The 16,966-nt window shown below is 38.3% G+C and overlaps 1 protein-coding gene across 4 annotated transcripts in view; it reads left to right on the forward strand.

The window, feature by feature from the left end:
- Positions 1-16,966, forward strand: part of RAPGEF4 (Rap guanine nucleotide exchange factor (GEF) 4) — a 122,938-nt gene that overhangs the window by 90,750 nt on the left and 15,222 nt on the right. For all 4 annotated transcript variants that reach the window (XM_009996155.1, XM_009996154.1, XM_009996156.1 and 1 more), the window contains 10 exons: positions 233-321; positions 1,736-1,814; positions 6,304-6,454; positions 7,775-7,863; positions 8,267-8,297; positions 8,536-8,614; positions 10,329-10,475; positions 11,653-11,750; positions 14,646-14,771; positions 15,212-15,390. In XM_009996155.1, coding sequence (XP_009994457.1) covers positions 233-321; positions 1,736-1,814; positions 6,304-6,454; positions 7,775-7,863; positions 8,267-8,297; positions 8,536-8,614; positions 10,329-10,475; positions 11,653-11,750; positions 14,646-14,771; positions 15,212-15,390 — 1,068 coding nt within the window. The remainder of the gene's footprint in view (positions 1-232; positions 322-1,735; positions 1,815-6,303; positions 6,455-7,774; positions 7,864-8,266; positions 8,298-8,535; positions 8,615-10,328; positions 10,476-11,652; positions 11,751-14,645; positions 14,772-15,211; positions 15,391-16,966) is intronic.

The following is a 16,966-nucleotide window of genomic DNA, read 5'->3' on the forward strand; positions in this document are numbered from 1 at the left end:
GCCTGTCATCTCACACTTGCTGGGTCATGTGGAGAGAGTTACTGTCCCATTTTACAGAGGGGAAGCCAATTAAGACTGTCAGTGGTTTTGTCCTAAGCTCCACAGAGATTCTGGTCAGAGTAGGTATTTGTACTCTGGCACTTGTCAGTCTTCGTCTTCTCACTGGTACACAACTTTTTATTGACTAGCTGTTTTGCCTATGAGACACTAACTGCTCTTTTTCCTCCCTCAGATATACTGTGATGTCAGGAACCCCAGAGAAAATTTTGGAGCACTTTCTAGAAACTATGCGCCCCGAAACAACTTTAAATGAAGCAACAGGTATCATATGACAATGACTGTGTTATTATTAGTGCGTAAGGTGCAATGGGGTGCTTTGAAAAGCAGAAAAAGAACTATCCATGGCTCTGAAAAAACCCTGAGAAAACCTAGGAAATCCAGAATTAAAGATAACAATCCGTTCCTCCTAGCCCACTCTATTGTGTTCATACTTTTGATTAAGTCTAAAACAGCAAAACCTCAAAAGGTGCGAGACCACTAGTCATTACTCTAATTAGACAGAACTGTAAGGCCAGGACAGAGCATGCATTGGCACCCAATGGTAATGGAAGTACCCAATGGTACTTCTTGTCCTGGACGTCACTTAATACTGTGAACTAGCATGATACCTCCAGCCAGTGCATTATGCTAGTGTAAGTGTTCTCAAATTTTCATAACCGTATCACGTTTAAAGTATTACAATTTAAATTACTTGTTCATGATACTTTACCATGTGCAGGAAAAGAAGAATTTGCTCAAAAGAGAAGAACTCAGTGTACCATGGGCCAAGTCCCAAGAATGCAGGTTGCTGCAACTGCACTTAATAGGCTGCTTTGCATGAGTGTGAAGAGAACAGAGAATTTACATCTAGGGATATAGGTATTTGTTGACTTAGTATTTTAATTTTTAGAGTCAGGCACAACAAATTCCTCTGAATTATGATAAAGCCATGCAGAGAATTTTATATTAAGCTGTATCATAATTGCTTTAGCAGGCTCTTTTTAAATTGCAGATGTCTAAGAATTATATATTCAGAGATTTCTTAAATCCCATTAGTCTGCTACTGACCTCACAGTATTGGAAAAAATGGTATAGTGGTCCATAAATTGTGGAAGAATTGAAAGATTACAGGAATCTTTTTACAGTGTGTGTTTTAGCCATTTTTAAGAATAGAAATTATCCCTTTCATAGATACCTGTTAATTAGGATTACAAGCTGAATATTGTTCTTTAAGCCTGCAAGTATATAATCACAAGTTTACTATTCTTGGTATGTGTGTATTATACATTTTTCTAGAACAAATTATTTTTTAAATCTTTTAAAACTTTTCTCCAAAACATCCAATGACAAGATTATGTCATAATGGGGTACAAAATGTCACAATTGCCAAAGAAGGCTATTTTTAGCATATAGAAGCTCAGAGTGCTGGAAAATTAAATTTTTGCTGTGCCAAATTTCCCTTTGACAGAGGCAAATGCCTGTTAACATAAGTGCAATAAAATTAATGTAGATGAGAATAAATGCTTAATATTTCAGCTCAAACTTGTTCATTCCCCATTTTCATACTAGGAGTGTAAAAAGGCCCCTTTATTATCTGCAGAGGGCTAATAAGATATTTTAGCTAAATAGAAACTCATCCTTGTAATCCTCAAGCTGTTTGCAGGGGCTTAATTGACTGTTTCTTCTCTTTTCACAGATTCTGTTTTAAATGATTTTATTATGATGCACTGTGTTTTTATGCCAAATAGCCAGCTCTGCCCAGCCTTGATGGCACAATATCCTTTTGTAAAGGAAAAGTTGCATCCCTTTAACAGCTGTTACTTATCAGAGACGTGACTGAAGCTTCTCCCTCTCAAGTACATCATGTTCATGGGGACTGTGCCTTGTGGGTAGGTTAGGCTGACTAACAGCTGCCCATAGCTTAACAGCTCTGAAATTGATGGGCCATTAGAACAGTATCTTTCCTGTGCTAACTGCTATTCCAAGGGAAAGAAATGTACTGTATCTCCACCAGAAAAGTGGTCCATTTCACATATTACAAGCTGCTGACTGCCTCAAGCAAAAGAGTTCTTAAACTGGTAGAATGAGTTCCTAGGTGCTATAATAATTATTATTATTTTTAAAAATTAGTCTAATAGTAGCCTATAGCAAATTTTAACAAACTGCAAGAAACTTCATTGCATTTGACTACTGTTTGCCCAGGGAGGTCATTGATGCCCCATTCCTGGAGGTGTTTAAGGCCAGGTTGGATGAGGTTTTGTGCAACCTGGTCTAGTGGTAGGGTTCCCTGCTTATAGCAGGGGGGTTGGAACTTGATGATCTTTAAGGTCACTTCCAAGCATAACAATTCTATGATTCTGTGATTCTACCTAGGAGATGAAAGCTTACAGTAGATGGCACTGAGAGCTGGAGGTGAGTCTCATACTCTCTGCAGGTTTTACAGGAGTCTGTGAAATGTCCATCAGGCAGTTACTGGCAGATCATTTAGCCTGGGGAGCTGTTGGGCACTGAGAATTTTCCTTGTGCACAATGACTTGAAGCTATCAAGTGACTGGGAGCATTAAATAAACATATAATACTTTCTGATTTGTAGAATTTTGACAGGGGTATAATAACTTCAATTCCCTATTTATTTTTTTAGAATCAGATTGGTGTGAAAGTGTGCTTTCCTGGAAGCTTAGTGGGGCGAGTGACAGCTGAGAAAGCTAACACCCTGAAACCACAAAATAGAGCATCCTGTCCTTGTCTGGCAAGCTTGAGAATCCATTTATGTTACTTGTAGCAAGGACAGTAATTGTTTTGGAAACCTTTGGACCCATAAAACTGGTCTACAGAAAATTGTTCATACTCCTGAAACAAACAGATTTTCCAAAACCACATAGTTTTGGATATCAAAATTACTATGAAATGCTGTTGCTGACAGCTTTGAGAGGGGAAGTGAAGGACAACACTTTTTACATCTGACTTTTTTTTTCCTTTTCTGATTTACCTACCTCATATTTTTCAATCAGTTCATTTGAGTCTCACGCTTGTCTATCCTCAGTTATAATAGTGTATCTCTGATATCAAATAACTGGGAAGATCAGACACAGAAGCAAAATGTACTTCATTGTTTATAGGGGAAAAGCTTGTCTGAAGATCAAAGTGATAGTGTCACTTATGTATATATATATTCACTGTGATGAAGTCTATTCTGGAGGGCAGGCTAAGTCCATGGCCATAAGTGGGTCATGGCAGGCATCATGCTAATTCTTTTCAGAGAGGAGGAGGTAAGCTGGAAGTAACTGGTATCCCACTGCTTTAGTGTCAGCTTTTCTCAGAGCTGAATTATTGTTTATTTGGTCCATTTTGAATATGGAAAATCAAACTGTGCTCTGTTGATTGTACGGTTTAAATGTATTGTTAGAGTTGAAAGGTTGCTAACAAAGCTCATCTTTTTTGAGCAAAATCAATCTACAAAAACGTTAGCTGCTACTGTGAGACTAAGGAGAGATTAGTTATGCTCAGTGATGAAATTAAAACAGAAAAAGAAGAAAGAGAAAGGTGATTCAGTCAGGGATGCTGTTTTAGCTCCAGCTCCCAATTTTGAATCATACAAGTCTATTTTCCAACGCCCACTTAGGGTATTAGCTGGCAGCATGCAAGTTTGAGTAGAGCTAGACCACTGTTGGGCTTTCAAGCATAGTGCAGGGTATAAATTATTTGGGTTTTCACTTCCTTTACAGCAGTGGTTTGTCATCTCTAAGTTTTTTAATCCTGAAAGAAATGGACAGGCACACCATTTTAGCTAAGTAACAACATTGCTTGCTGTGAATTTAGTGCTTATACTGTGGTGTCCCTTGGCACTACACTCTTTTTTAGTCATAAAAGCACACTGATCCTGCAATATTAAAAAAATTGCATGCTTCTTTTTTATAGGGAAGCAAAAGGCATGCTCTCCAATCCTGGATCAGGACATCAGTCCTGTGTGTTGAACTCGGGCCCCTGTTTCCCTCTCAGCTTCACAGAGATCAACAAATTCACAGAACTACAGCTTGTCAAAGGCAGGCAGGACAAAGTCTCAATGAAAACTTGAAATAGAGTGGCACCTCCAAAAGTACACGTGGAATAGTGCAAGTGTGTGAGCATGTGTGCAGATGTGCATCTTTAAAGGACCACTTTCTTATTAAATACTTATGAAGAAGAAACTCCTCTTCTGCTCTCTGTAGAAGATAGTCCTCTAGCATGTTTCTGTATCAATGTTTTGTGAACCTCCTTTACCATCATGCCAGCAAAATAGTTCGTGTTGTACTGTAGTAATGGGTGCTGAATTTGCACAGCTTCTGATATGGTTAAGTGTTTCCACACAGAGAAGAATACACTTCAGAATTGATTCCATTTCCTGGCATATGCTAGACATAATTAGAAATACAGATACTGAATTCAAACTAATTTGGTCTTGATAAATATTTTACAATTATCTAGGACTTGTTGCAAATATATCTATTTTACTTCAGCTTGCAGTCTGCAGTGAAACTGCATCCTGTAGGTCCCATAAAAATGGAAGAACCCTTCATTGACTTTGCCGGTGATAATGTTAATGAAAGAGCAATTAATTTAAATGAGCAGTAAAAATACAGAAAAATTACCAGTGCCTGTGGTGAGTCAATTAATAAGAAAGTACAAATACATTAAATAATTACAGTGTTTGAAAGGTAAAAATGGCATGAGAAAAACGACTCAGTAGAATATTAAACTTGCTCCCTGAGACATTAGAGCACATAGTTTATAATGTATTATTTACTTCTTATGACCCTTTGACTTATTTACTGCCATAAATGTACTGATGTGTTTAGTTCTTGAGTAATTAAAAACCTTTCTGAATGAAATTAAAATCCAGATTTCTGTAAGTTTGTCAGTCAAATGAGCCCCCCAGTAACCCTGATAGCATGTCAAATCTCTGCAGGGGTTTTGGGCAGGAGGATCATTTGGAAAGTGTGAGTTAATAGATACTTTTTCTCATTATCTTTTTCTAGTATATGTCAGAGAAATGCTTCTAAATAAGAAGCTTACAATAAATATCTTAGATAATTTTGATTGTAATTGTGAAAATTTCTAATTAATATTTTTAAATCTTTTGCTAGAGCAGCTGAAAGTGCACCTTGAAAGGATGCTGGACTTTGGTGTGAGTGCAAGTGTGTAGTATTTTAATAATAAACATTGCTATATATCTGGGAATAGCATTATTCATGATAATACAGAATCAGAATGTTGGTATCTGGGGAGAAAAGTTGAAGATGTAACTGTACTTGTTCTGTGCTTACTTCACATTCAGCCATCAGTTTCTTGGGAAACAGTTTATATATGTGTATCGTTAACCTCTGATCATTGAGAAGTAGGCACACAAGTTGTCATATCCTGTTTCTGCTGGGGATTCTTCTTCATTTTGGCATAGGTTAAAGGCTGAAATTATCTCAGTTTATTGCCCTTTGTGCCTTTACTTTTTTCTTGCTTTCTTCCTTTCAATAAGTGTTACTTTTGGCCTTTTTGTTACTTGCAAATTTTTGTTATGTTGTCACTTCATCATGAAGAAGGTCAGTGAAATATTTCCTAGTTTTTCTTACTGTTTATCACAGAGTAATGTCACCAAATATTGTATCCCACATCTGCTCTATTTGATAGAGTGGAATCTTCTGATTTCCTCATCTGTAAATTGAGGCTACTACGGAATTTATTATTTTACTCCATGTCTCTATAGTCATTGTAGGCTGTAAACTCCCCGGTCCCCCTGCCATAGTGGGACTAAGGTTCACCTTGGGTTACAGTAACTTCTCAAAATAAAAAGAATAACACTGGTGCCTCATTTTGGTAGTCTTCCTCACAAATGGAAGACTGGAATTGTTAATAAACACAGTGACATTTTCCTTTTTCTTCAACTGTCTCCAAAGAAGAATAAGGAGAAATATCCTTCTTCAGTCTCCATGATTAATCCTATTCTCTCTTGTTCCAAGTGTCATTTCTGTTCTGCTCCTCTACAGCAACTGTCTCTGGGATGGGACTGTGATCATTCCTGTGCTCTTTAGAGAATTCACTGTCTTTTACTTTTTATTATGAACGAGAATGGTTTGCAATTCTTTATACTAGTGGCAGTCAGAAATAAAAAGTGTATGTTGGAAAGTTATGTTTGAACACCCTGAAAATGGTTTGTTGGAAGTCAGTTGTTTGTGAATTCGTACTTGTTTTGATATTTTCAATCACTGAGCATTTTCCTTGACACCATGGCACCTATCATGCCCAGCCTTCCCAGGGTACAGAGCAGGAGAAAATGGATTATGCCCTCAACAATAAAAGGAGAGTCATTCGACTGGTTCTGCAGTGGGCTGCTTTATATGGAGATTTACTACAAGAAGATGAAGCAGCAATGGCCTTTTTGGAGGTATAAAGGAATTGTACTGAAAATACCTACCAAGCATGATAAGGTGAAAGCCTGTTCACAGCCTGTAGAATTCTGTTATGAACTAAAGAGAAGTAGGTCATTTCGAAGTGCAAACTCATAACTCTTTTATCAGTTTTAGCTGCAAACAGCATATGCACTACAGCAGTGCTTGAACCTTTGTCAGCCTCTGGACCTTTGAAAATATCTGCCAGAGTTGCAGACCCCTTTCAAAGCCCTGCATGGGTAGATTGCTTTATTGCAATGGATGAATTTGCTTTTTTTAGTATTTTCTTGTGGATAGTTCAGAGGTTCTACAGGTTCAACAGTGGGACTCTTTATGCCTGCCTGAGATGTGCTAAGAAAGAGCTAAGAGGGTTCTCACTCTACAAAACCAAAAATCATTTCTATTGGAATGAAAGCCATACTGCAGTAGTTTGAACTTAAGATCCTTGTCTTCGGAACCCATTTGATCCCTTAAAATAATTTAATTATTCAGACACTGGTTATAAGGTCTTTGTGGTGGGTACCAGATCCTTGCATTTCTAAGGTAAGATGTGCTGCCAATGTCATGTTGTTGCGATTGGCGTTATTATATATTGTGTTTATGAAGCACATTCCCATATGTTACTGGCTGAATGAAATTCTTGCCCAAGAGAGCTTAAAACTGAATCTAAGATGAGCATTAGCAAAGAGGAGTAGAGAGGGGGCTTAAGTATGACAGATAAGAAGCAAATCCACATGGCAAAGCTGTGTGTAATAGACAGGCTTTGAAGACAGGCATAAAGTCTTTCATCAGTCCAGAATTTAAGGACAATTACTAGTTGCAAGCACATAGATCCTTCTTTGAGTCAGTTTTATATAGATGTGCCAGGAAGAGGTTTGAGTAGGGTTCCAAAGAGGGTATTTGTGCAGCAGACTGGAGTGGCTGTGAGTCAACAACTCACTAGCGAGTGAACCATTAAGGACTACAACAGTAGTGGGTAAAAACCCCCACCAGTATAATGCCAGATTATTTGTGAATTTTATAGTGTTTATCCTTAATAATCTGAAAATGAAGGTTTTTCCCAAGCAGTCAGTTGTTACACAGTGATCTAAGGAGCTTCATCAGGCTTCCCTTCTGCATGTGTAACACTTGCTTTAAATCAGCAGGAGATAAAACAAGCAGAAGTAATAGAGGGCTGGACCCAGCATGTGTTCCTCTATGCAGATTATAATTCTTTATAATCATTAAGATATCAGATGTCATCTCTTAATCCTCTATCCTGGGTACTGCTCATTTACACTTACAGCTATTTAAAGACTTTTCTGTATCATTTACAGGAATTCTATGTATCTGTATCAGACGATACTAGAATGATTGCAGCACTAAAGGAGCAACTTCCAGAGCTAGAGAAAATTGTAAAGCAAGTGTAAGCATAATTTTTACTTCTTTCCTCCCTGCACCCTTTTTATCAGTAAATGGATGAATAAAATGTATTGCTTATAAATTGTGGCACTCAGTCATACAAGACTGGATGTTTGCATGCAAGCTTGTTTGGATGAATGTCTATCGCCCTCTCATGAGAGGAGGGATAAGGTACACTTCATTCCAACTAAACTGGATACTTATTTCATGCTTATATGGACTCTATATAGTGTTTTCTCTGCCTGGGTCATAGATGAACTGTGGTATCATCTAGTCTTTCCATATATGCAAACACAAGCATGTTGATAGTGTAGTTTGACAAGTAGTCCATGTTCTATAGGTGATTTTCTACACAAAATCTTCCAGATACTATTTAATTATATACTCTATGCTTTGCCTTTTTATAGCTCTGAAGAACCTAAAGCACCTCAAAAGAAGGTACGATAAATTTATTTGTCCAGTTTCTAAAGTAAAAGCTTTAGCACAGGAAATTCATAAGCACCTTCTATTTAGTAATCATGGATATGTTAAAACAACACATTGAATGCTAGCTTTTATCATCAAGTGTCAAATTTTGCATCATTACTCCTTTCCTGATAAGTGATCTCTTGTATTTCATGTCTACCCTGTAATGTTTCTTTTTGCTTTAATGCGAATCCTGATGATTCACTTTCAGCACAAAGTTCTTCTGCAGCTATTCAACACAAGTGATGACAGGACACAGAAACGCCAGCCTATCAGGGGCAGTGACGAAGGTGAGTTCCTTCTCTGCAAAGTTTTCTTGAGCCACTGAAATTTGGAGTAAATTTGTCCCTCTCAAAATAAAAAGATCTAAAAATAAATAGAAGTACATAACTACAGTTTTGAAGCCTGGCTTGAAGCAAACTCTGTCTGCTTTTCCTAGCCCAACATTCTCCATTACTGATTTGAAGTGCTCCTGGTCTTTCCCATAGTTACTTGTGCTATCAAACACTGTGCTTCCTCAGAGGAATCTGTAAAAGTCTTAAAGTAGGGAACAAACAAAACAGGTAAGAATCAGTACAGACAGTGTCTATGCAGGTAACGGCAGTGCAATTAATGATGGGTGCTGAAGGTCATGTTTGAGCCTCTGTCTCCTCTGTGTAGTTTGAGCTAACATGTACAGCTGTTCCTTTGGGAGGATCCCTGTTCTGTGGCACACAGCCTAGATAACAAAATCTGCTGGTTTGCCCTATTGCTATTAAGTAAAATTTACAGCAGTGTATCAGAATAAAGTTTTTGGTTGTACTGGCTTTTCAGATTGTCCTTTGCTTTAGGCAGGTTAAAGCACTGCTATGCCTGAGCTCTGCTGATGAGATCGGTTAATTCTAAACAAATACACATGCCCTTTAAAACTCAAATCTGAGGATTTCTGCGCAACTGCTAGGGCCAGTTTCTCAGTGGTTGTTTTGGTGCATCTTCATCCCAGAAAATTGCTTCTGCATCAAGGTGTGTGATATTAAAGGATAGCTCTTGCTAGTGAACAACAGTAAAAATAAGGGAACAAAATGCAAGGTCATATAGCTGAGAAAGCCAGTGGCATAAATCAAACCACTGTTGAGAGCATTTTCAAAAGCTGGAAGTAACTGTATGAACAGCAGACATCCTGCACGGCAAGCAGCTCCTGTTGTTCTTATCGATGTTTCTTCTAGGTCTACAAAGTAGTTGCAGCTGCCAGGGAAGAACTGCTTGCATCTGTGTGGACAGGCAGTAACTGCCCCTTTTGAATGGCTGCACCTTTCTTACTCGTAGGGCAGGCAGCACACAGAACATCCATGGCCAACTATAACCCCTGGGGCTGCTTGGCTTAGCTTGACAGCTGAGCTGAAGGGAGTATTTTGCTAACTTCTTCTGTCTTAAATTTGTGTCACTTTGGGCTGCCTTGCTTTTTGCAGGCTAATATGCTATCATATTGTTTTCTAGACAGCTGTATTACAGCTGAGACAATTTGTGCTGTACACTCAAGTGTGTTCTTATTGTTAGGGTATTTTTTTTCATCATCTACAAGATGATTCAGCAATTACATGCTTGTAAAAAAACAGGTTGCAGCACACTTTAAGTTCTGATTGTAACAAAAATTGATATTGTAAATATGAAAATTATTTTCCTGTAATTAAGAGACTTTGCAGCCTTTTTTCCTGACTCTTGAAAGGAAGTGTTGATTGAAAATATTATAATATCTGGAATATAACAAAGTGCTAGATTAAATTGGCATCCATAAGTAATGTAGCCATACTGAAACACTAGTACTTCGTGGTTTACTAAAAGCTCTGGGAAATCAGAAGTTTCTGTACCAGAAATTGTAGAACATCTGAGGAGTGGGGAGCTATCAAAACTGCAGCAGTTTCTTTAATTTGTGAGGAGTGGCTGGTGAAGTGCAAGTAGTTTGTACAGTAAAGTCTCTGTGTTTTTTTACATGTGGCGTATACAACACCATGTTTTTCTCTTTAGTTCTGTTTAAGGTGTACTGCATAGACCAAACCTATACGACTATCCGGGTGCCAGTGGCCTCCTCGGTGAAGGAAGTGATCAGTGCAGTGGCAGATAAGCTGAGTTCTGGAGAAGGCCTCATCATAGTGAAGATGAGTTCAGGAGGAGGTACTGTACTTGCATCATCTTAAACACTTTTATCAGTGAAGCAGAACGTCAGGAGGATTTGAAAGACTAATTCAGTCACGGCTTTTATATCCATGTGCATGTTTGGCTGATACGGAGGTTCTATCTTAGAGGGAAGTCCTTTCCCTGCTGCAGGCACAGACTGGAGCTCACATGGGAGACAGGAAAATGGAAAGGCTTGTGTATATGCATGTCATGGAGCAGAGCTACCCCAATTTTCCTCCACTTAAGACTTGTAAGAGTTTTTTAACATCAGAAATAGAAGGCAAGCATGGATAATGTCAAGCTAGACCAAAAGAATCCACAACAGCAGAAAACACTGCAGTGCAGACATTGCAGTAGTGGTCACTACCATTCTGGCCACTCTGCCCATGCAAAACCCTGCTGAGCAACTCAGTGCCAAGCCCACTGACCTGGTGCTCACAAAGGGTCAGGAGTCAGGGTCACAATCACTATAGGCTGTGGAAATGGGGGAGTAACTGCAAGGTGAATTCAGTATGGCTGTGTGGAGACACACAGAGCTAATGAGAGCTGTGTTGGAAGGCTTTTTTGCAAACAGTGGTGCCTGCCAAAAACTCCTCACTTCCTGAGGACTGATGCCAGGAGACTCTACTTTTTGCAGTTACAGCAATTTTTTATTGTCAGATTTGCTGACAGCCAGTGCATGCTGGAAGAGAATGCTTTGTAAGTTACTGCTTTACCTGTGATGTGATGCTCTTTTACAACTGCTGTAATAAGATTTTAATACAGTTGGGTTTCATCAACTCCTTATGCAGTTACTGTCTTCCAAGGCAATTTCTGTTAAGAATAGCTCTCCAAATGCTCACAGATTGGATAATAATGAATGGAGTGCATCATTATGGCTGCATTTTTGCTGGTAGTTTCTAGAGGTGGCAGCACAAGCTTCTTGACCTGTCTGTACAGTTTGGGGCTGCAATTCTAGTTTTGTATTCCAGTTCTGTAGGAGACTGATTTGGGCTGAATTTGTTGTAACATTTCTTCAATAAAGAAGACTCCATGGTCATCTGTTTTGCATCACAGACATCCATTTACTGTGCAAAATTTGTCCCCAGAAGGGAGATCTGTGCAGCTGTTGGATTGATCCTGCTGTAAATTCTACAGATATATATAATAACCAGTCTTTTTTTCATGTTCACAGAAAAGGTTGTGCTTAAACCTCATGATGTTTCAGTGTTTACAACTCTCAGTGTTAATGGACGGCTGTTTGCTTGCCCACGTGATCAGTTTGACTCATTGGTACGTATGGATGCAGTTTTCAGGAAAGGCAGCCTTCCGTTTCCTTTGAACACTTGGCCCTTTTTGCACTGTCAATGCTTTAGGTAAAAACTAGTGGAAACATTCAAAACAAAGGGCTTGTCACAGTGCTGTGGAATGGGGATGAGGCCTGAAATTAAAACAAGGTAATGTTAAAATTTCCTAAACTATAGAGAAATCTGTCTCATCCACTTGACAACACTTGATCCCTGTATTCTCTGCATCACACTGAGCCTTTAGGAAGAGCTGAATATTGTCACCAAGACATGCAGTAATTCCTGATTACAGAATTATCTCCTCAAGGCCACAGGATATATTCTTGAAGATAGATGTTAGCAATTAAGCCATTCTGCAGACATGATTCCAACAGTACATTTCTTAAAATCTTTTATTTCTCAGCCACAGAAAATACTATTCAAAAATCTCAGATGATTCTAAGTAGAATCACAGAGAAGATTCCTGGTAGAAAGTCTGTTTTTTCTTACACAGAATTGTTCATAAGTACTTACAGTTAATACAGTAATTCTAACAATCTCCATGGGGTCTGCTTTTATAGAGTTAGATTTGACTGTACTTTTTGTTCCTTTTATTTCATTAAAAACAAATGTCATTGCCAAGTCATGTCAGCATGAACTCTATTACTCCTAGCCTTGTTTCAGCCTCCTGTATGCTTTTAACAAGCCACTTAGTGTGTGTGCCTGATTTCTTTTATAGATATGGTAAAATCTGTGCTTTGCTGCTGCTTTCAATTTAGTAACTAGAGAATGCACATCCAGCATATTGTAGTTCCATGCAGAGATACCTCTTGTTCAGTTTATTAAGTTCTGGTCTTCCCTTAAGGTTAATTAATCCTGATAAGGAGATACCCTCATGGGGCATACTGTTCTAAAGCAGGGGGTTGCATCAGTAGAACTATCATGGGTATTTCTGTATGGCAGCAAATTGTCATGACTTTCTGTGCCTTTTCCCCTGTGCTGTTTACCATGGCTCAAGTGCTCAAAATGCTCAGGGAGCTATAAGATGCAGGGCTGTAGTGTGCTAGTTTTCATCAACTGGGCTGACACCAGTAGGAATTTGGGAGGAACACTCAGCACCTTGAAAAGTGTTCTCAACACTGCATAACAGAATACATCATCTTATCAGCTGCATTTTTTCAGAGAGGTATAAAAAAAATTGAAAAATGTTACAACCTTACCTGCCTACCTGTTTATCCTGTCACGTTCCCATAGAATCATTTCTGGCTGTTGCCTGTGCATGTGTATTTATTCACATTATACTTGGCAATCTAAGTGCTTCTTTCCTAGCCTTGGAAAATGTGTTTGTTATGGTAACAGCTATGCTGTGTTTGTCGCCAAAGAGGGGAAAAAAGCTGTCTTTCAGGCTGTGGGCAATTCTCTTTCCACATATTTTCACAACTTAGGGTTTTCTGCACTACTCTGTCTTAAAGAGGTTCTGTGTTTGTACAAATCCCAATTCAAATGCCAAGATTGATGGCTGTCCTGATTATTTTTTTTAGATAATACCTTGCTTATATACACCATTTTTAAAAATTGTAGGTGGAACTTTTAAGGTTTAGTTTAATAATTTTTAAATAGTTTATATGGTGATGATATTTTAAAGCCAAGTTTTCCCTAGAATAAAAAGCAAGAACTCATACAGAAATAAAGCTCCTACATACTGTGTGTTATTGAGAGAGTGATTTGATGTATTAATCCAGTCAGTCCTTTTTCTATTGGTAATACAATATTCTTATATAAAAGTGTATTCATTTAGTAAGCTCATTTTTTATATTGCAGTATGTAAATGTAGCCTGTTCATTTTGCAGACTATATTGAGTTTGTACTCAGAAAGGAGCCTGTTGACAATTCCTTGCTCTGTAATTATCTAACAAAGACCCTATGAAAAATTGAGACACTTGTATGTGAACTCTACTGCCCTCTACTGGAAATATAGGAATTAAAACTTGGCTTCACAGGAAGCTTTACTGATTTAACACATTTGAATTTGCAAGAGGGTTGTTTTATTAGTATTTTAGCAGCGCTGGTTCAAACACTTTGACCCTAATATATACAACAGACCACTTCAGATCTGACTTGATCTCAAGTCATGTTTTAAATCTGTCTTTAAATCTTAAAGATTTACTTTGGTGTAAAACTGTAGATCACATCTCATTTATTGGGTGGTATGGAAGTGTCTTTCAAAAATGCTTTGTACCTGAATGATTTAAAGATTTTATCTTAGAAGACTGTGTGCATATAATTTTAATTAGCATATCCATGATTTTTTCAGTCACAAATAGTACACCCCTGTACTGTCAAAGAGAGGCTTATTTTACAAATGGACAGAAGATCTTGCAATCACAGCAAATTTCTGAAGTATGGCAGATGTAATAATTCTCAAAATTAGAATAAGTAATTTGCAAAAGTATTTGGCTTGTGCTTTGTGGTCTGGTTATTTGTGTATTTGAAAAAGGAAACTGATAACAAAAGCTTAGTGGAAAGACCTACTGTGCTCCTAAACAAACAGCCATGCTTTAGTTAGCACAACATTTACTGAAGTATTTGTTTCTGGCTTCAGATTTTAGAACAATGCTAAAAATAACGACTGAGAGCAGTCTTGTTTATTTCTTTACAGTGTCTCTGAAAAGCTTTCAGAATTTCCCTTACTATCCTGTGCATACTGGATTCTGATTTTGCACAGGGCTTCTCATTCCTAATGTTAGCTTGGGGTTAAAAGCAAATTTCAGTGTTACTGTTGCAAACGTGCTCAGGAAAGTGGTCACACGGGAAAGGAAAGTCAGAAACATTATGGCAGAAAAGCACCATTCATGCAACTTAGTATTTCTAAAATATTTTTATACCATTTTTCCATTTGTAGGCACCATTACCAGAACAAGAAGGACCATCTACTGGTACAGTAGGAACATTTGAACTGATGAGCTCCAAAGACTTAGCACATCAGATGACAATCTATGACTGGGAGCTCTTCAACTGTGTGCATGAGGTATGAGAGTCTGTCTATTCAGCAGATTAGAATCTGTTAGAAAATGTTTAGCTGTACATTGCAGATTTATGCATTATTTGCAAATCTTTCTCTAAGCTTGATTTTCAAAAATACTGAATAAAAACACCTTCAGGTTTTGAAATCTTAATTTTATAGGCAAAATGCAAAAAAAATTTCTGAATATGTGACTCTTCTTGAATTACTTCTGTATGTTTTAAGATATTTGTATTATTTATACATAATCTCTAGTTACACTTTTAGTATGCTTCAGCTATTGTCTACTGGATTTGCAACCTGAATCCTTGTCATCCATACAGCAATAATCGTAAACCGCAGAGCAAGTTTCAGGCTAGAAACTTACCTGGTCATTCTTAGCCTCCTTCCTCTGTCCAAGAGATGACATTCCAGAAAAAAATCCCAAATTGTTTTCTTTTTTCTAGCTGGAATTGATCTATCACACTTTTGGAAGGCACAATTTTAAAAAGACCACAGCAAATCTGGACTTGTTTTTAAGAAGATTTAATGAAATTCAGTTCTGGGTGGTCACTGAGATTTGTCTTTGCTCTCAACTCAGCAAGCGTGTTCAGCTGTTAAAGAAGTACATTAAGATAGCAGCCCAGTAAGTATACAATCATCTGTGAGCTGGAAATGAGGTTCACTATAGTCAATTTGATGTTATTTTTATTTTTTATTTTCGGACAACCATACAGAGTAGATATTAAGATGTTCTCTATTTGGTAATTCTGTCCACTTCCTTATGGGGCTCTATAGAACCTTATTAATATATATTCTTACTTCTTGTCCTACTCTCCATTGCTTCTTGATCTGTGATGTCTTAAAGCTTGGTTTTCATATCAAACTTGAAAGTTAATATATTTCAGTTCATTGGGAGAATCCTTCATTTACCCTTACATTCATTAGCAAATATTAATATGCAAACTAGTAAATATTAACAAAGCTGAGCCTTAGTTTTCCTGAACAGAAGTATTTCTGGTGCTGTTCAGGAAGACTGTTCTCAGATGTGCTCTAAGTGGGAAAACCAAGAGAGGAGAGCAAAGAGATGTAATATGGAGATGAGTAGGTTTGCCTTAGTTTCAGTCTGCTTGGGATGTTTCTCGAATACTTTTGTTTAAAAATGCAACTATATAAATGTCCTTTTCTGTTACTAATTGCTGAGTCTGACATTGGATAGCAGGCAATTAGAACCATAGGATGGTTTGGGTTGGAAAAGACCTTTAAGATCATTGAGTCCAGCCACTAACCTAACTGCTAAGACAAGTGCTAAATCATGTCTCTAAGCACATGTCTTTGAAATACCTCCAGGGATGGTGATTCAACCACCTCGCTGGGTAGCCTGTTTCAGTGTTTGATAACCCCTCCAGTGAAGAAGTTTCTTCTAATACCCACTCTAAACTTCCCCTAGCACAACTTGAGTCCCCTTCCTCTTGTTCTGTCACTTGTGAGTTGGGAGAAGTCACCATCCCCACCTCGCTGCAGCTTCATTTCAGGTAGCTGTAGAGAGTGAAAAGGTCTCTCCTCAGCCTCCTTTTCTCCAGAATAAACAACTCCAGTTCCCCCAGACTCTCCTCTTGCTGTCTTCTGTTCTTCTATTCATAAGAAATCTTAACCCCTCTGCAGCCTTCATGGCCGAGATGTTGCCCTTGACTTTTTATGCTGAAGTATATGTGAAGGGCAAGGGTGTCACTGACGTTGTCCCTGGCTCTCCATAGCTACAGTTCTTAATCACTGTAACCCTCTTCCTTCCTTCCTTCCCAGTTCTTGGTGTGTTTGTTGCATTCATTGCTGCCTGAACAGTTTGCTGAGCTGTTGTGCACCGAGGAACTGCCTTGAAGTGTTTGTTTATGGCTTGGGCATCGTGACCAGAGGCCTTCAGGCAGTCTTATAAAACAAAGAAGTTATTACTTGCAGTTAAATCACCAGTTGTAACTTTTTTGCAGTGTTAAATGTGGTTGTGTGAAGGAAGAGATTACTGTTGCAGCCGTGACGCTGCCCTCCTCCCAGATACTAATTCCACAGAGCTGAAATCAGTGTAAATCAGTGTTCACATCATGGCTCTGCAGCAGCAGCAGCAGCAGCGCCCCTCGCTCTGCCAGCACCGACTTCTTTCTGGGAACCACTTCGGGCCCTCGGGTCGGGTTGCGGTTGGTCGAAGCTGAAAATTTTCAATGTCTAGT

The sequence above is a fragment of the Chaetura pelagica genome, unplaced genomic scaffold, assembly GCF_000747805.2.
Source record: "Chaetura pelagica isolate M959 unplaced genomic scaffold, ChaPel_1.0 scaffold3, whole genome shotgun sequence".
Classification (NCBI taxonomy): Eukaryota; Metazoa; Chordata; class Aves; order Apodiformes; family Apodidae; genus Chaetura; species Chaetura pelagica.